This window comes from Triturus cristatus, chromosome 11 (genome assembly GCF_964204655.1).
Source record: "Triturus cristatus chromosome 11, aTriCri1.1, whole genome shotgun sequence".
Classification (NCBI taxonomy): Eukaryota; Metazoa; Chordata; class Amphibia; order Caudata; family Salamandridae; genus Triturus; species Triturus cristatus.
In genome coordinates, this window is record NC_140594.1 from 235,440,075 (window position 1) to 235,460,259 (window position 20,185).

General features: G+C 47.8%; 1 protein-coding gene across 5 annotated transcripts in view; it reads left to right on the forward strand.

Annotated features, from left to right (window-relative positions):
• MYO18B (myosin XVIIIB) overlaps positions 1-20,185 on the forward strand; it is a 1,573,426-nt gene that overhangs the window by 597,330 nt on the left and 955,911 nt on the right. For all 5 annotated transcript variants that reach the window (XM_085634174.1, XM_085634172.1, XM_085634173.1 and 2 more), the window contains one exon: positions 15,325-15,472. In XM_085634174.1, coding sequence (XP_085490300.1) covers positions 15,325-15,472 — 148 coding nt within the window. The remainder of the gene's footprint in view (positions 1-15,324; positions 15,473-20,185) is intronic.

The window sequence follows — 20,185 nt, forward strand, 5'->3', positions numbered from 1 at the left end:
ACACAGCTAGACGCACCCACCACCACGGCTGGCTCCCAGCAGCCCACCGGAGCACACATCGCATTCCGAGGCCAGGTTTTAGACTGCCAGAAGGGTGTGGCTGAACAGGTGCGGGTGGGGTTCTACCTCATGGAAGATGAACTAGATCACATACGTGGGTGTCTAAGTGCCATCAGAAACCACCTACATTCCCCAACGGAGGCCACACTGCGACAGAGTTACATGCTTTTGCACAATTCCAGTACTGAACCACACCCAGAGCCCCGGTATAATCATCCACACCACCACGCTGGACTGGCGTTCGCTGGCCCAGTTCACTCCACTTACGTATTGAGTGGGGGACGACAAAGCTACATGTGCAAAGTCACACCCACTGCCTGCGGTGACATGGCTGCGTCCGCTGTATATGGCACAAGGTAATATTGTAGAGCCCAGGGCCTTAATGCCTACATCATAAGCACATGGACACACTCAGTAAGTTCATTGAACTGGCTACGGGCACGTGCGCTCGACACCTTTATTGCCAGGGTCACATGTACAGTGACGCCTGTGTTGGATGTGTGTGGGGTAAGTGTAAGCCAGCCCTCATGGAGTCGTTGGTGCTGGCAACAACTTGAACAGTGATCACAATTAAAGGGGAAACAGAAAACACCAGCAAAGCATAAACAACTGTGAAGCATCATGGTGGTAGCCGGAGAAAGTACAGTGTTCACCCAATATGCAACAAGAATGGTCCATGAGTTGTGGTGCACTGAGTTAGTGGCACCTAAAGAGCAGAGCAAGGCATCACGCTGATGATGGCACCCATGATAGTCTGGCAGTAAGACACCTCCGACTCTGGCACCTGTTGTTTGGAGTTGGTCCTGGCGGTGGTGGCGTGTGCATCCTGCAGTGATGCGACATCTGGGCAGGTCAGGACTCGATTCGATGTGTGAGCCCAGGTGGACCGCAGTTGAATCTGGAGGCAGCGGACAGTGCAGGGCCACAGACACATGGCGTTGATGACCCCCAGTCCATCGAGTCAGAGGCCATCCAATATTCTATCAGAAAGGGTCCATGACTTGAGCTGCACAGAGTTAGTGGCCCTGGATGCACTGCGGCCAGCACAGGTACACCACCACGGGACAGTGACTTGCGGTTCAGTGAGATAGGGCCACGAGAGCTGAGCAGGTCCTCGTCGATGTCGAAGGTGAATGTAGCAGAGCGTTGCGGGGGACAGTGGAAGGTGTCCTCCAGGGCATGATGCAGTGGGCAGAATCCGTCCGGAAGCGGCAAATGGAGGAGTGGAATGTTACAGCCTTGTTCTTGCCACAAAGTCAGTATCACCGACATGATGATGAAGACAATCCTCAGTCCATAGACTCAGTCGCCACCAAAGTTCAACCAGAAAGTGTCCATGGATGTCGGGGTACAGACTTAGTGGCACCGGAGCTGAAAGGGAATGCAGTCTGCGATGAGGTCTGTACAACGATATAAAATCTGCCATAAATAAATCAAGACTGAGTCCCCAATGTGTGGCCTACTTGACTGCAGTGTGTAGGCCCAAGGTAGCTGTCGGCAGGGGCCCAGAGCCACGTGTCATTGGCTTGCGATGCACAGAGTTAGTGACACCAGAGCAGTTGTTGGCAGTGTTCGATCACCTCTGTAATGATGATCCTTTTTTCCTCCAGACCAAACACGTCTTCCACTTGCACCTCTCCTTGCGTGCAATGATATGAACTCTGCCATACGCAAATCAAGACTAAGTTTCACATGTGTGACCTACTTAACCACTGTGTAGGCCGGAGACAGCGTTCAGCGCGGGCCAACCGCTGTTCAGCAAGCTCCTCCTGGAACTCTAACACACGACGTTGAAATGGCATGTGGGGATGACTTGTGGTTGACGGAGGTAGAAGTACCAGAGCTGAGAGGGTGTTCAGCCAGCGACGATGCCCTGTCCTACCTGATACAGACTGGATTGGATTTGGGTGAGGCCTGCTGGACCACAGTGTAGTCCGAAGGCGTAATCATCAAGGGCCCACAGACACGTGTGGTTAGGATGCTGTGCACAGACTTGGTGTCACCACATCGAAGGGAGTATAGTGATTTAAAGTCTGCATTGATATCTGTACACGGCCATTGTATGATCAAGACTCAGTTCCAAATGTGTGACCTACTTGACCGTAGTGTAGGCCGGAGGCAGCGGTAGGGTACGTCAACAAGAAAGGAGTACAGCGGGCCTTTTGTCGCGGAGGCCATGATGGTCTGAGGAGGCTGCCAAGGTTGCGGGCGTCGGGCTTGGAGCTTGCGGTGGCATGTGGTGGGCCCTCTTTGACACACGCCGGTGCTGGCAAGTGAGCAGCAGGGCCTTGCAGCGCTGGGGCGAGCAAGACGGGTTCGGGGACCAGAGGCCCGGGGTACAGCAGGCGGACAGGATCGCAGGCAACACCGCTCACAGCGTTGGCCTCATGGCGGGGTGGGTAGCGCCGCCCTGGCAGACACGTTGGGCATTCCGGAAGAGAACCACGCCCATAGCTATGTGCTTTTTATTCACACCCCTACGCTAGCCTGGCGCACGCCGGGCCAGCCCACTCTGCACACGATTACAGGGGGGGGACATCACAAGTTACATTTCTGTGATCTTCCTCACTGGCTGGGGTGAGATGGTTGCGTCCACTGTCCACTACCCTCCAGACACCAGCAGTGCATGTAGGCATGGATATGTCTGTGGTCTGCATACTGCAGTCTGTCCAGCACATCTCCGCCACACTTGGCATTGTCTACATTCTCATTCATGGGTCACTTGCCTCCTTCGCACACACCTGGTTCCCACCTCTCCCCACAGTCCGCTATTGTGTGGCTGAGGTGCCATGCAGTTGAAGGCTCATGTACATAGCTAGCCCAGGTTGCCACAGTAAGTTATGCTGTCGTGTCTGGTGGGTGGGCATGTTTTTTGGCATGTTGTATGTGATTTTGTAACATGTGCATTGCCAGAGTTGTGAGTTGCATGAGTGTGGAGTTGAGGTGTGTGGGGTGTTCATTTGGTACTTACCAACGAGCAATGGATTCCCATAGGTGCTATCCTGGAAGCGCTGGTTGATGATGGACTGTCGGAAGATAAAGGAATCATGCACACTGCCTGGGTACTGGGCGACGACATGGGTGAAGAGTCCTCGGTGGTCCACTATTGCCTGCACATTGATGGAATGTGTGTGCTTTGTGTTGCGGTGATTGTGTGCAGTGTTGACAGGGGGCACAAGTAGGACATGCGTGCTGCCGATTGCCCCCAACACGTGAGGGAATCTAGCTATGGCGTATAGTCCTTGCTTGGTCTCCAGCTGTTCCTGCACATTTTGGGGGACATATAGGTACTGGGGTACCAAGCTGATGATGGCATCCAGGACAGGTGTGAAGGACTTGGATGGGGCTGGCTGTGAGACTCATCCGACTCTGGCGGTTGTTGTTTGGGAGGCACCAGAGGCAAACAGGTGCAGCACAGCCAACAGCTTTGTCTGAGGTGGGATGTTGGTTGTCCGCTGTGTTGGTACAGCCAGCCTGTGGGCAATGATGGTCAGGATGCGTAGGATGGTTGTCCTTTTGAGCCTGTAGTGGGCAATGACATTGTCTGGTGTTTGGTCTGTGAGGCTGGTGCATTTCCTGAAGGTCCGCTGTCTTTGTCCGCGCTGCCTCTGTGGTGGTCCGAGGGGTGGGGAGAGTAGGGGGGGCGGTCCTGGGGATGGTGGCAGTGTGTGTTGTGGCCCTATTGGGGCTCCGAGCTGCATGATCAGTGGCTCCATGGCATCTGTTGTTGTTCAGGTGTGGCTGTGGGCTGGGCTCCCTTTTCTGGTGCAGGTTGTCGTCCGACTTTGCACCAGGTCAGAGCAGGTGTTCATTTCCTGCTGCTAACACGCCTTATCGCCTGTTCTGTGGTCTTTTGGCCGATCTGGCTGGTCGCTGAGAATGTGGAGGTGTGGTGTCGTTGCGGCTTTTTGCTCGGGAACGCCTACTCTGCATCTTATTAGCGATAGTTGCCGGGGTCATCTGTGGCAATGTTTTTTGCGGATGCTATCGCAGGTAAACTGGTGGTATCGGCTGTCAGCACCAGCTTGTGAATGGGGCGATAAATTTATCGCAACTTTGGCTGCGATAAAGTGCCGATAACTCGGCGACAAGTCCTTGAGAATATGCCCCAGTGTCCCTAGTATTGGAATAAAGCAGGGACTTTAGGAGAAATATGGCCAAATGTGAACAAATGATGTAACCACTATGCAAAAAAAAAAACAATCAAAACAGAACAATATAGGAGCAAATAATGAGAAAATATTAAGCTTGCACTCAACGATTCATAATTGGGAACTAAAAAGTAATATACGTATATTAAAATCAAAGAACAACTAAAGGGGAGACAGCTACCGACAAGAGGAAAGAACTTGGCATGCACATTTAAGTGTTTCTCTTTCACCTTACCTTTCTTCATTGCAACTGTGTGACAACCTCAGCACTTGCTCACAACAACTCCTAATAGGCAGTAATTGAAACAAATACAAACTCTTTGCAAGCGACTCACAAACATCCAAGCACCCTCAGGGGAACCCAGCTGGAGAGCTTTGATGTCTGTGAGATCCTCACCAGCCTGGGGTTCATTTGCTCTGCTGCTTTTATCCTTGAAATGTACATAAACGAGCACCGCTTGTGATTTGGGATTAAAAATATATGTGGCTGTTTGCAATGCCATGTAGTGGAGGATATTTATAAAGCAATCACCAAATGCATAGCTAGAATTTAAATTAAACGATCTCGGAAATTAAGTACATTAAGCAATTATGCCTAAGTACATTTAAGTGCCTTATTATATCATGTATCGAGTTTGAATCTTTTGATCGAGAAAGATTTGGTTGAAATGGCACGTGATGGGTAAAGCCAAACTTAAACGCTTGCAACTGCAGGGGCGTAGGTATCATTGGTGCAGCAGGTGCAGCAGCACCACGCGCAGGCCTCCTGGGTGCGCTCTCCAGCACAGAAGTTATGTCTTTTACTGCAAAACTGGGAGGTAAGGGAGCATATTTAGTGCTTGTGTCTGCGTACATAGCACCTGTGCTACACCACTGTGCAACTGTAGCACGGAAGTGAAAAATCAATGTGGCATATTATCAAGCACGGCGTTAAAAACATCGCCGCTTTAGTGGCAGAAAACTGTTGACACCAGAACATGGGCTTCTATGGGAATTCTCTGCGGCATATTATCAAGCCCATTATCGCCGCTTTAGCGGCAGCGGCGATAATTTAACGCCGTTTCTTGATAATATGCCCCAAAGTTTAAAAAAAACTTCTTAAAAACCAAAGTAGTTATGGATACTAGGTCTTGGATCTGGGGTACGCTCCCTGCACTAATACAACGGTTATTATCTACTGCTAGGGCAAACTAAGCGGTATATTTACTAAAGATTTGCACAGGCGCTTGTGTGCTGCATAGCATCTACTTGCTATACATTAAAGGGCCCACAACCGCAGTGCAATTTCTGCATTGTGCCACAAGCGGCCAGGCAAACATTAGTAAATATAGCCCTACATGTCCATGTGAAAAATAGTAGGTACCATAAATCGTACATTTTCAAACGTATTATTTTTAATATATGAGGGGTTTCGAACAAAAGTCACCTTTTCTATTGAACAAAATATCTAAAGCAACTTTCACCACAAGAACTCAACACCTTTCGAGAAGAGGAGGCTAGTATCTGTAGCTATTATTTTCATGGTGCTGATCATGAAGTGAGCGATTCAAGATATACAGGGAGCGTTTATGACACCTCTAGGTTTGAGAAGAAACTCTTTGGAGTCTGTATTACTGGCTGGCCTGCCACCTAGTTGCTTTAAGGAATCAGACATCACCCTTTCTCAGAGCCGATTATTGGCTCTCACTTGCCTTACACGGTCAAATGTAAGGTCATCTGCCTTATCTATCGCACAGTGTAAGGTCACTCACTTTACTGCAAATAATTAAGATAAATATACAAATATATGCAAACCAGAAAGCTCTGCTCAGCATCCTCAAATCTGCTTTGGCCACATTTCAAAAGGCAAAGAGTAGGTGGCTTACTTTTAGACCCCAAACTGTGCTCCACTCTTCCAACCCCCCCCCCCCCCCCCTCCAAGCATCTGAAGAATCTTGAGGCCAACTCAACTTAGAACAGTCATTGAAACATGACTTTTCCTTTCCTTAATTGATTGTCAATGCCCAGTTCAGTAAGACTTTGTTTTGCATCTGGAGTTTCTAGGGCCATAAGAGCACTTAATGAATCACCTACTTATTGCGTTTCACATTTATTTGCACTGTTTTTGTTCATGTTGAGCCTTAGTTTGCGACTCTGACCTGCAGCGGTGTCCGCAAAGACTGAGCATTATGCAGTGTTGACCGCTAGTGTTGGCTTAGGTCCACTACAGATAGAATCTTATCCAAGCCAGCTATATCCACCGGTTGGGTGAGTGTTGAACCCGTTTGAAGGATGGCCCGGCTTGTTAGTGATTTGTGCTGCCTCATAATCCCATGGCCACCACAGGGCACATTCGTGGTGTTACTAGTTTCCTTGCCAGGCATCCACAGAGACTAATCAGACAAATCTTTCTTGTGCATGTCCCCTCCACATTGCAATACAAAATTCGGGTTTTTTACAGAGTGCCTCATAACACTTTACTGTGGTTCCTGAGTGACTGATGTAGGGAATACAAAGGAGGGGATGGAGGCAATTCTTGAACAGAAAAATGATTATTAGGAAATGGTCCAGCAGCAGAATGTAATGTGCCGGAGACATCTGTGCTCCGAACAGGGCCGGCTTTAGTGCTGGTGCTGCCCAGTAAGACAATGTTAGTTGGCGACCCCCCCCCCATGACGACATCCACCACGGATTCTCTAACTAGCACCCGTTAACAGTGACCAAGTCTCCATAAGTACTCTCTCTCAGATGCATTCAATTACTTATATAGCACCACTCATACCAGTACAGGATGTCAGAGCGCTTTACATCACACACGCATTGCACAGAGACAATCAAACATATGCCTGTAAATCAGTTTATAGGAAATGTTACATGAGCCAAAGGCATTTAAGTGTAGGAGTCACATGTCATCCATACTGGTGTGCCGTATAGTTTAGGAGTACTTTGTGTGGAGAAGCACAAACTCAGTCGAAAAAGAAACAGCATAGTTGGGAGTTTTCGTTAATAATAAGAATCGGTTTCTACCTAAATTAACCTTTTTTGCAACATTAATCTATGCTCGAATCTATACTTTCCAGGCTTTAAGTGGGATTAAAAAACTGGGGGTCTCTCAAAGGGGCGTGGTCAATGTAATTAAGGGCATCGCTTAAAAACACGTAAACTAAAAATCTCTGTTTAGCACAGTGTGCCGCCCGACTTGTATTTTGCTGTTCCTGTCATTGCATCCAGCTATATGATAGAACAAGTCACACCATACCTACAAGTCAGGACTATTGGCTTTGATTGTCAATGGTTGCTAGTTGCATAGGATAAATAAGCAGCAACTATGGCTTGTATATAATATTGAAAAAAACTTCCACTTGAAAGCCCTGGTGACACCACAACAATGTTTCTGCTCCTGAGTTTCAAAAAGAGAAGGGAAATCCAGAGAGAAAATGACTCTCTTTAAAGAATTTCCCTTCCTCTACAACGCTCACCACGCGCACAGCGATGTAAGGACCACTTGTGCCAGGGCACAAAACAGAGCCCGATAGAGACCCATTTCGAGGCCCCCATAAAAAAACTGTTGGCGCTCAGACCCGGTGAGACCCGGCCCACTTAAAGCCCTGTATACTTTTCAGTGTGTGTGCAGCTCTATGATGAAAGTTAATACCTCACTGTTTATATTAGGACTTTAAGTTGTAAACAGAAAGTAAAAAAAACGATGTCTCTTTTAACCCCTTGAGTCCAGCTCGTCATGGGCACACAAGGGGTTAAAAGCAGTAACCTGCTGATCTATTTACATTATATGCACTCTGTAATCTACATGGTACACGTTCTTTGCAGCAGGCATATTGACTCTCTTCACTACCTTCACATAAGTCAAAACATCAACTTTACAAAACTCCAATCTCTGTCCAGGAAGAACATTAATCATAGAAGTTAACTTGACATTTTTGTGAGGCCTGGTAATTGCCGGAGGAAAGGAACGCAGCAGCAGGTGCTTTAAAACATAATAAACTTGCAAACACGGCGCCCCCAGGAAGCCTGCACCCCGTGCAGTGGCACCGGTCGCTCCACCCTCGAGCCGGCCCTGGAGCCTCCGAATATGTTGGTAAATAATCTCAAAGCATTGGAGTGGCCTTAGATGACAGTAAAACAGTGATGGTCTTTAGATTCTGTCCAGTGGGAGAAGAGAAAACAGGCAGAAGAAATCAGCTAGTTCCTACTAAATAGGAAAATCTAAACGTTTAGGTTGATGACCCAAGCTATACCTATTGTGAAGGTATTAAAGAGGCTAAGGATAACAGGTTTAAGGAAACCTATGATACACTAACTCACTAGAGTGGAACCAGTATCTCGATGTAATATTGTCTCTGATACCCAAACTTCACCCAATTGGTTATCAACATCTCTCTCCTCCATCTGTGCATCTGGAAATTTTAGAGCCTACCTGAACTTATAAAAGCTATTATAATGAAACTTGTTTCTCGGCTTATATGATTATGAGTGGTCACTTTCCTGTGAGGCTGAGCATATATGAGGTTCCGTGGAGATTGTCTTATATGAGAACTCATTTTCTGATGGTTAACATATGTTGGGTCAATTTGAGGAGACTCGTTGAAAAACATATATGTCATCCTTCAGGTGGGTACTAGGTTAATGCACAGATGAATGTGGTGGTTGGGCTAGTGACACACTTTATTATAAGGATTTTGAATGAGTGATATGTGTGTAACTTGAATGTTCTCATGTGAGATCAAATTGGGGAACATCATAAATACTTCTCATCATTTGCCCTCTCTCGGTTTTGATAAAGAATTAGTGGTTATTGGCAATAATGTCCACAATGTCTGGCACTGATGACTCATTGAACCAATACTGCGCCGTGGCCAGCAATTGGAAGTAAAAGGTTAATAATATAAGACCATGAATAGAGTGAGCGTTTGTTGTTGCTGATCTTTTTTCTAATAAGGGGCACGTCTAGGAAGGATTTGGTGGGAAGAGTAGGAGGAAATGGATCATTAACAATGATTATATGGTTTGCTTTGCAGTGGTGCCAAAGGATTGGTCACAGTGATTAGGGTTTGGGAGAATACTGGCCAGACTCAGATTCTGTTATTGGCTGCAGACTTAGAAAGATGGGATGGTTTTTAGAGTGATGCAGTGGTGGTCAAACTCAAATAGATTGTCTTAGCTTGCTTGAATCAAGGTTTTTCTATAATTAGATTCTAACAGTGTTTATGTGACAGTGAGTATTCATTGAAGTTACTATCAACTTGTTTTTGGTGCATTTTTGGGATAACCTTCCTTGGTCCCGGAATGCAATCTATAATGAAACATTTTATTCCAAACTATATGACAAGTCAAAATGATGTTGGTGGAGAACAAAAAATCGAGTTGTAAATGCAACTTAATCATCTTACATAGGCTTGCAGAGTTTGGGGTAAAACTAGTCAAAAAATGAATATAGCTGGGTTGTGGTACATACAAAAATGAAAAAAATCTTCTCCAATGGGTTTTGCGGTCGCATCAGATGGGATCAGCACAGAGCAGAACACCTATTTTATTCACCTGCATGGTGTAAAGTGATTTTATCTTACCCAATATTATTCTGAATTAGTATTTTATTTTCAGACTGCACACCACAGAAGCAGAAAGAGGCAAACCTTGCTTACTCTTTCCAACCTGTGCTACGTGAAAATAAAGCACTGATGCAGAGAAATATCAGGTCAAGAGGATTAATTTCGCACTCCGCAGGTGCATAAAACTGACGCTCAGCTCTGCACTGCGTTAGACAAGCCCATCGTGATACAGCCCCGGTCCTGCTCGTATCTGAATTTGAACCTTTTGGCTATTTGTTGTATCATTTCACCTTAGACTCTAAGGTGCAATGATACAACAAAATAGCCAATAGGTTCAAATTCAGCTTCTTCAGAGAGATACCCCAAAGAAGGGGACAATATAAGTGTTTTTTTTTTTTTAAAGGGACATTCATTAGTGAAGCTGGTACTGCTGCCAAGCGTGTAAGTGGCCACTGCTGGTTATCATTAAGGACGCAGATGCAGCAACACTGGGCCCCAGGGATTTGAGGGGCCCACTGCATCACAGTTATCACTGTCTAACTTTAACAAGGTGGCATCAGAGCTTATTTTCCTTTCAAGTATTAGGACTGAGGTGATGATCCGTCATGGTGGGGAAGAGGTGAAAGATGCAGAGGAGATAGCATGCTACTCAGGACTGCAGTTATCATTAGTGCAGCAGGTATAGTTGCTTTGGGGTCAAAGATTGTGAGGGGCTCCCAACACCCCGATTATGGGGAGCAGTTTGTTTTGGATAATATCTGTTCTTGTTTGATGCATTTGCTGTTTTATAAGTCTCATATTTAGTGCGGTTCATAAGCTATAGAAAAACTATTCCTGAAATCATCTCATAAGCCCCGCTCCCTGCACACAGCCATGTCCCTCCCGCTCCCCCAATCCTTGTCATAAGTTTTGGAGGGGGGCTCGACCTCAAAACATTTTCCTTATGGGGGCTCAGAGTAAAAACTTTGAAGACCTCAGCCTTAGAGAGAGTGATTCTATTGGAACTCATGCAGGTACTATTTTAAATGCAAATAGTACTCTCAATCATCACGCATTTTGTCCTGTTCATTTTTTTCTCCTATTAGCATTCTATGCAGAAAGCAATCCTTTTTTGTTACTTTTTTCCCAGCTTTGGCAAACTGTTAAGCAGGCTTTGATGTGGCAAACAACATTTGTGAAGGCGTATGTTTATATGCATTAGCACAGTAAAGTAAGATAAATTGTCTTTGCAAAACTTATTCAGCATGGTTAGTCTATGCAATGTGGAGTCTAACCGAGGCAATTGTACCTCATGCAGAAAGAATTTCCTCATTACCCTCACCAAAGTCCTTCTCGTCATAGTACTCAAAGATGGGGCTGTTCTGGCTCCACACAGACGTACTTCACCAAGTTTAAAAAAAAAAATCCCCTCCCCTTCCGCACCTGTTTCTGTCGCTAGTAAATAGACGTTCATTATAGATCCTTGACACTTAGTGCATTTGGTAGCTCCAAGCACGTAATAAACTAGTGCTGCAATTTACAAATACTCAGTTTTGTAGTAGTTTAGAAGGCAATGGTTGAATATTGATTGAGGAAAAGTAGGTCGCACACCGCTCGTCACACCAGCAAGTTGCCCCAAAGGACTGTGGGAAATGTAGTGGCGACGGCGGGTACGCCTATGCCACAAAATGTAAATAGAACAGTATGTGTATGCGTTAGCCATCCCTGGACACGTGTTTCGAGGTAGTTGCCTCTCGTCAGCAGGGAGCAGGTCAGTGTAAAGGGGTGCCGCGTGGACTGCCAAATGTAATTAAAAGCAGGTCAAGTACCTCTCCTGGCGCGCAGGTGCAGACTCAAGGCTCGTCAGCCCGTTGGCTTAAGGAAGCCGTTTAAATTGAGGAAAAGTAGGTCGCACACCGCTCGTCACACCAGCAAGTTGCCCCAAAGGACTGTGGGAAATGTAGTGGCGACGGCGGGTACGCCTATGCCACAAAATGTAAATAGAACAGTATGTGTATGCGTTAGCCATCCCTGGACACGTGTTTCGAGGTAGTTGCCTCTCGTCAGCAGGGAGCAGGTCAGTGTAAAGGGGTGCCGCGTGGACTGCCAAATGTAATTAAAAGCAGGTCAAGTACCTCTCCTGGCGCGCAGGTGCAGACTCAAGGCTCGTCAGCCCGTTGGCTTAAGGAAGCCGTTTAAATTGAGGAAAAGTAGGTCGCACACCGCTCGTCACACCAGCAAGTTGCCCCAAAGGACTGTGGGAAATGTAGTGGCGACGGCGGGTACGCCTATGCCACAAAATGTAAATAGAACAGTATGTGTATGCGTTAGCCATCCCTGGACACGTGTTTCGAGGTAGTTGCCTCTCGTCAGCAGGGAGCAGGTCAGTGTAAAGGGGTGCCGCGTGGACTGCCAAATGTAATTAAAAGCAGGTCAAGTACCTCTCCTGGCGCGCAGGTGCAGACTCAAGGCTCGTCAGCCCGTTGGCTTAAGGAAGCCGTTTAAATTGAGGAAAAGTAGGTCGCACACCGCTCGTCACACCAGCAAGTTGCCCCAAAGGACTGTGGGAAATGTAGTGGCGACGGCGGGTATGCCTATGCCACAAAATGTAAATAGAACAGTATGCTCCCTGCTGACGAGAGGCAACTACCTCGAAACACGTGTCCAGGGATGGCTAACGCAACACATACTGTTCTTTATACATCGTGGCATAGGTGTACCCGCCGTCGCCACTACATCTCCCACAGTCCCTTGGGGCAACTTGCTGGTGTGACGAGCAGTGTGCGACCAACCTTTGCATAATTTATTACGGCTCCCTTGAGCCAACGGGCTGACGAGCCTTGGATCTGCACCTGCGCGCCATGAGAGGTACTTGACCTGTTTTAATTACATTTTGGCAGTCCACGCGGCACCCCTTTACACTGACCTGCTCCCTGCTGACGAGAGGCAACTACCTCGAAACACGTGTCCAGGGATGGCTAACGCAACACATACTGTTCTTTATACATCGTGGCATAGGTGTACCCGCCGTCGCCACTACATCTCCCACAGTCCCTTGGGGCAACTTGCTGGTGTGACGAGCAGTGTGCGACCAACCTTTGCATAATGGTTGAATATTGATACCAGAACCACAGCTCGAAAAGTTCATTTTTTTGCAAGATGATGGATTTTAGTAGTTTTGTTTTAATCTGACTGTCTAGAAGACTTGTCCACATGTGTATGTTACTTCATAGATTGCATATTTGACTGAACAAAAGGCCATTTTGTGACTCGGTTAAAAAAAAGTGCCACGAGCTTGTATCCATTTATTTTTTATTGTGATTAAACTGCCTGCATCTGAGTCATCTATGAGCACCATTATAAAGTGGCAGGGAGTAATTGGTCAATCAGGAAGCAGTACATTTTATAATTTGAGACCTCAGCATTTTGGTGCCGATTACGATCCTGTAAAAAAATTCCCCGTACGACTCGTATCCGGTCTTTTTACCGTACGAATCGTACAAGTGCCGTACAAACTGCCAAGTACGATTCGCATGGGAAAAACTCCATACGATTCGCATTGGGAATAATTCCCCACACGTCCTCGGGTCGGAAAATGTGTCCGACACTTCTCCGGACGATTTACCGTACAAACGTGAAAAGTGAAGTCCGACCACGCAAGTACGATCCATCCCGTGCGTCCGATGTCACAACCGTATGGAAAAAACACCGTCCGCACCGAACTCCCATTGCAACCATGGAGACATGTGCCCACATACGCGCCGAACCACCCCCCCAGCCCCCGTGAGTACGTGTCGAACCCCCCCGTGTATGTACACCCATGTACGTGTCGTACCCCCCTGTGTATGTACACCCGTGTACGTGTCGAACCCCCCCGTGTATGTACGGTGCGTAGCGCTGGGGGTACGCACCGTACATACACGGGTGGGGGTACGACTCGAACGTACACGGGTGTACATACACGGGGGGTTCGACACGTACACAGGTGTACATACACGGGGGGTTTGACACGTACACGGGTGTACATACACGGGGGGTTCGACACGTACACGGGTGTACATACACTGGGGGGTTCGACACGTACTCACGGGGGCTGGGGGGGTGGTTAGGCGCGTACTCACGGGGGCTGGGGGGGGTACGGCGCGTACCGGGCCCCCTATTCTGGTCGTTTTGCGGCGTACTTCGCTTTTCCGGCACTTTTTGGGTGGGGTGAAAATATTGCCGTCCGGACTGCTGTCGGTTCGAATCGTACTTCCTGGGTCGTGAAACGCTGCCTGACAGCGTCCCGACGTCACGTTGGAGCATTCCCGTATTACATTCGTATGTATATTTTCGTCGGACGGTGTTTTTTACGATTCGTACGGAAATGGTGTTTCCGTGCGAATCGTACTTCCATGTTTGTAAAGTTTTACAACCGGGTACGAGTCGGACGGAGAAAACGCTCCGACCGACGGTTCGTACCCGGTTTTTCCAGGATCATAATCGGCACCTTTGTGTAGAGGTGATGCGTCATTAGAACTCAATGTTACAGGTTAACAGGAAGCTCAGTTCACTTAAAATAGTACTTGTTGCACATCACAACCAGATAAGAATGGTCACAATGACTTTTTACAGGTATTTTTGCTGTAAGTTCTCATTGTATGCTTTCAAAATGTAATGGAAAGAATGTACCAAATTCGAAGTAGCTCCTGGTGTTTGTTGTTTGTGTCTTGTTTGGTTTAGATAAAGATTCGTTATTTTTATAAACTGGTGTGGTGTCAATTTTTAGTGTTTTCACTTTGTTACTGTGTGTTTTATTTGCAAATTATTTACACATTGCCTCTGAGATAGGCCGGATTGCTCATGCCAAGCTACCAAAGGGGTGAGCAGGGGTTATTTTGGGTGTGGAACTCCCTTGCCCTGGCTGGAAGGAAGGGTCCCTACCTGGACAGGGTGCATACTCCTGCCAACTAGAGAGCCCCATTTCTAACACCAAGTCTTTGTTTTTAAGTTGGGAAGGCCAGGAGGTCTGTGAGATTTTCATCATTTTTAAATTTTCCTGGTTTGCTTTTGCCTCTGCCAAGAAAAGTTGTTATACATTGTGCGAGATAAATTACTATAATTTTGAAATAATTTTCCTTCTAATCTAGGCCAGAGAAGACAAAAATTGAATGAAAAATGTATCTCAGCAAGTTTATTTTTCATAGAGTCTGTGCACAATTGCAATTACATGCCAAGTTTGTCTACGCAAGTTTGCCTTTATGACATAAATTGTTGCACCATAGGCAATTATGAAATGTTGAGGAAGTGTACAAATTTAGAACTTCCTGAAGTTGCAAACTCTCCCTTAGAACTTCAAGAAAGTTGTGAAAAAGTGAGTGCAATGCAATGTTGAGGAAGTGTACTAATTTAGAACGTCCTGAAGTTGCAAACTCTCCCTTAGAACTTCAAGAAAGTTGTGAAAAAGTGAGTGCAATGCAATGTTGAGGAAGTGTACTATTTAGAACTTTCTGAAGTTGCAAACTTTTCCTTAGAACTTCAAGAAAGTTGTGAAAAAGTGAGTGTCAGATGTCAAACGTTAAGTTTGATGACATGTTTTCTTTTGCCAGTTAAATGTGCAGCCCAATGGGCAGTCAGAAGAACCAAGAGGCTTGCTCTGGATTCTTGATGAGGAAGTGCTGATCCAGGGGTCAAACGACAACACAGTTCTCGATCGACTGTGCTCGTACTTCGAGAAGAAAGACAGTGACAAAGAAGGTAAGAGCATTGGCTCATTTGCTAGAATGGACTGAAAGTGAAAGAAGATGCTTAGTGTGTTCTTGGGGACCAGCAGAAAAGCTGATGACAGAACAGAAATTTGTGTACTAGCATTTGCTTTCTGCTCTGGAGGTAAGGATTACTTTTTTAAATTTCACTAATGAAATGTATACATGTATTAAAGACATTCACATAGTACAGTAGGGCCTTTGTTCATAAATGTGTGATTTTACATGTTTAACAGTTGTTCACAATATTTTTGTCATATATTAAAACATGTCTGTGCTGTTAGAGTAATTGTTGTTATCTTGCATCAGACATCTTGAAAGATATGTTCTTGTAGTCTATATTCTGAAGAACATAAAAAAAAATATTGTGTTAGAACCACACACAAAAATAACCCTAGAGAACAAAACTAAGAATGCACAAATTGATTTATCATAGTCTATCTGAATAGCAGTGATTATTATGAAGCAGTTCCCCAAACAGTGATAAGGCCTTCATTTGGGGATCAGCTCAGAGAGGGCCACAAATGTATTTGCATGGATTGGAAGTTTGCTTACATACAGTCTGTGTTAGATCTGGGGGTCTCTAGTTGGCAGGGTAGGTTCCACTGTCCAAGTAGGGACCCTTGCTTCTAGTCAGGGAAAGGGGGATACACTGTTAAGATAACCCCTGCTCACCCTCTAGGTAGCTTGGCCTGAGCAGTCTAGGCTATCAAAGGCAATGTGTAAAGTATTTGTACCAACACTCACAGTAACACAGTGAAAACACCACAGATTTACTCCACACCAGTTTTAGAAAAATAAGGTATCTTTACTAAAAACTTCACAAGACCAAATATTACAGACAAACCAACATATAATTCAAAAAGGTTACTTTAAGGATAGTTCAAGAGTTTGCAGAAAAGTACTCCAGGATGTCAAAATCAGTGTCCTGCACAGTGCGACTCTCAATGCACAAAATGCGACACTTTCGTGCCCAACAGTACCTGTAGTTGCGATAAGGTTCCCAAAAGCTATAACAAGGAAGCTTGCAAAGGCGATGCGATACTCCTGAGATCCTGGGGAGGCTTTGCAGCAGCCCTGCTTCACGCAGCAGAGGTGGATGCGCCGGCTCCGATCTGTAAGGGGAGGATGCGATGACTTTGGCCTTCGTTGCGTAGGTTTCTTAGGGGGAAGCTTCACGCACAGGTTCGATGCGACACTCTTCGATGTGGTGCGATGCGTGGCGCAGCGTTGCCTTCCGGCGCCGCAACTCTCGATGCGCCACGGAACGGGACTCTGCGTCGACACACGCATCGACTGGAGACTTCCACGCACCGGCAGTGGTGCGGTTCGCAAACTGGTTCTGCGACGACCCTCGCACTCTCGTCTTGCGACACGCAATCGGATGATGCGTTGGGTACTAGTCACTCTTGTTCACGCTCCTGCTTCCCAGCTCCCAAACACAGCAAAACGACCTCCTGAGGCCCCAAGACTGGGCAAGCACTCTAAGGCAGGTCAGAACTCTCTCAGCAGAGTTCCAGGGGAGCTGGTGGTGAAGTCCTTTTGTTCCTGGGACTTCTTAACAGGGAGCCAGCTCTTCTCAGGCCCTTGGAGATCAGAATCAAAAGAAGGGGACACAGCAAAGTCCTTCCCCTCTCCTTGGCAGCAAAGCAAAACAGCAAGCAGGCAGTCTTCTCCTCTTCAGTCCTTTTCAGCTTTCTCCTTGGCAGAGGTTTCTTCTTAGTTCCAAAGTGATCTAAAGTTTTAGGTGTCTGGGGTCCTCTTCTTATACCCCTCCAAGTCTTTGTCTCTCTTTGTTCCAGTGGGGGGATTCCCCTGCTCAAACCGGTTCCTGGGTGTGCTCTGCTCTGGAGCACCTGGTTCCTTTCAGAGTGAGGGGCTGGGTCGTTAGACGCTCAGCAGGAGGTGGAGCCTTCTTTGTGCCAGCAGAGGCAGAGTCCTCAGCCTGGCCAGCAGGGGGTGGAGCCAGCTTTGTGTTTGTCAGGGGCAGCCCTATTCAGACCCAGGGACTACTCCTCCCACCCATCTAAAGCAGATCTCCCTATTCACCCTGCTGCTGACTCATCCAGGCTCCTGGAGCCACCTAGCACATCACCTGACACCAGTCAGCCAACCAGCACACAGGCACACAGGAAGGTTAAACAGGAGAATAGCTACTTTCTAAAAAGTGCTATTCCCACACAGTGAATTTAAAAACCATCTTGCTAAAAAGATGTATAATTAAATTCTGAACACAGAGATACCAAACTTGGATTTTCTATCTTGCCCCTATGGGAAGATAGGCATGTAAACAGCCTTCCCCATTCTATCCTATGGGCAAGATAGCCTCTCAGCAGTGAAAAACGAAAATGGCTGTAATTCACTACCAGGGCATGTTACACACCTCAGTACATGCCCTACCTTTCAGATACACTGCACCCAGCCCAGGGGGGTACCTAGGGCCACCATAGGGATGCCTGACATGTACAGAAAGGGAAGGATAAGGCCTGGTCAGTGGGTGCACTGGCCAGGTCGACATGGCAGTCCTGGACTGCACATAGGCACTGCAAGCAGGCCTAAGACATCATTTTAGCGCTACTCCTGTGGGTGGTACAATCAGTGCTGCAGCCCACTAGTAGCATTTGAATCACCAGCCCTGGCACACTCAGTGCACTTTACTAGGGGCTAACAGGTGAAACAAATATACCAATCATGGATAACCAATCAATATAACAATTTATACAGAGAGCATATGCACTTTAGCACTGATCAGCAGTGGTAAAGTGCCCAGAGTCCTATTGCCAACAACCACGGGTCAGAAAAAATAAAGGAGGAAGAAGCAAAAAGTTTGGGGATAACCCTGCAAAAAGGGCCGTTTCCAACACAACCCCCTTCCAGCCTAAAGCCAGGGTAGACCAAGCGATACCTCGATGGGATTCCCTGCTTAGGGCGATAGAACACGGAAACTGGCCCAAACAGCAGGGCACTATTCCTGTTCTACGCCTTCCTGAACCCGGTTGGATCTCTCCATCCATACTCTCAGGGTCCACCACGCCAACCCATGTGGAACCCTTCTCCTCACCTGTGGACACCACCTGTGCAGCACCTAGCCTTAACTTGCTCACAGATGTGTCCCAACAGACAGACAGCAAGCCACAGTGACCACTGACAGTGGTCAGGGATGAGACCCAGGACTTATTCCTCTCAGGGCCCTCAAACCCCTGTGGCGTCAGAGGGTGGGGGGCGGTAGCCCCAGGTGCTTGGCACCCTTTGTCCACTCCCTTCCCTGTCAGGTCGGGTCTGACAACCTGGCACTGACTGACCAGCTCCGGGCCTGTATCCGGTGGCTGGACAGGAGGCTGGGGTAGGCTTTTCCATACCCAGTCCTCCTCTTCCTTGGGGCTTTGTACCCTCCCACCTGGAGCGGTACCCCCTTCTAGAATAGTCAGGGCACCTGTGGCAGGTGTCCTGCACCATTCACCCACCAGTTCAGGGGTTCTATCCTGCAACTGGGATTCCAGGTCAGGGGGGACACCCCGGACCTGGCCCTCCCACCTAGGGTCTAAACCCTCCAGGTAAACCGGGGTCAGAGGCGAGGACTCCCTCCCTCTACACCCTCTTCCAGAATTCTGCACCCTCCTACTCGGAGCGGTACACCTCAAAGACAAACTGGTAGAGACACTGCTTACAGATGTCCCTCCCTCCAGTTCAGGACCTCTCTCCAGCAACTGGTCTCCCAACCTAGGGTCTAAACCCTCAGGTTGCACCGGGGTCAGAGGCGAGGACTCTCTCCCTCTGCACCCCCTTCCAGAGAGCTGCACCCTCCCCACTGGAGGGGTACCCCTGGAAGCCAAACCGGTCAGGACACAGCTTACAGATGTCCTTCCCCCCAGGTCAGGCAGATCCTGAACCTGGCCTCCCAACCCAGGGACTAAACCCTGCGGTTGCACACCTGCCTGGCATGCCAGGACTTCTGGGGACTCACACAGTATCTCCCCGAGGGTGACACATGACTCATGTGTCTCGTGACAGTCTGCCTGGCGCAGATCTCCCGGCCCCTGTCCACCTGACAGTGCGCGAGGATCCCCCAGGACAGCAGTGGTGTCACCATGGTCACTCCTAGGGGACTCAGCCCTTCTGGCTGGTCCCTGACCCACTGGTTCTCCCACTGGGGAACACATCCCCCTCTCACCCCTCAGTCTGGACTTCTGCACCCTCCCAACTGGAGCGGTACCGCCAGACACCAGAACCACTGGAGCTCTGTTTACAGAGGCTCCAGGTTCTCCTGACACTAGGAGATCCTCCTCAAATGGCCTACTAGCACCGTCTAGGCCCCCAACCTGGTGTTCCCTTAAGGAACCCTCCAGGCCCTGAGACTGGGTTTCGGGCACCTTGGGACCCACAGCCCCACACTCACCCCTTCTCCACTGAGACAGGACGTGAGCCCCTACACCCCTCCCACTACACTGGGACCTAACCGGGCTACACTGAACCTCTTCCATCTCACAGGTCTGGAAGATATCTGGGCCACTCCTTTTGGGATCACTCCCCAATGCCTCTCCAGCCCTTTTGGTATCCAACCAAAGGTCTGCCTCCAACGCAAGCTCCCTGGAACCAGAGAACTCACTCTCCACCGGGTGTTGGCATAGCTCTGGAAAACAGGGACTTAAAATATGCTCTCCAACAAATGAATCACACAGCCCCCTACAGTTGTTAACCAAGCTAC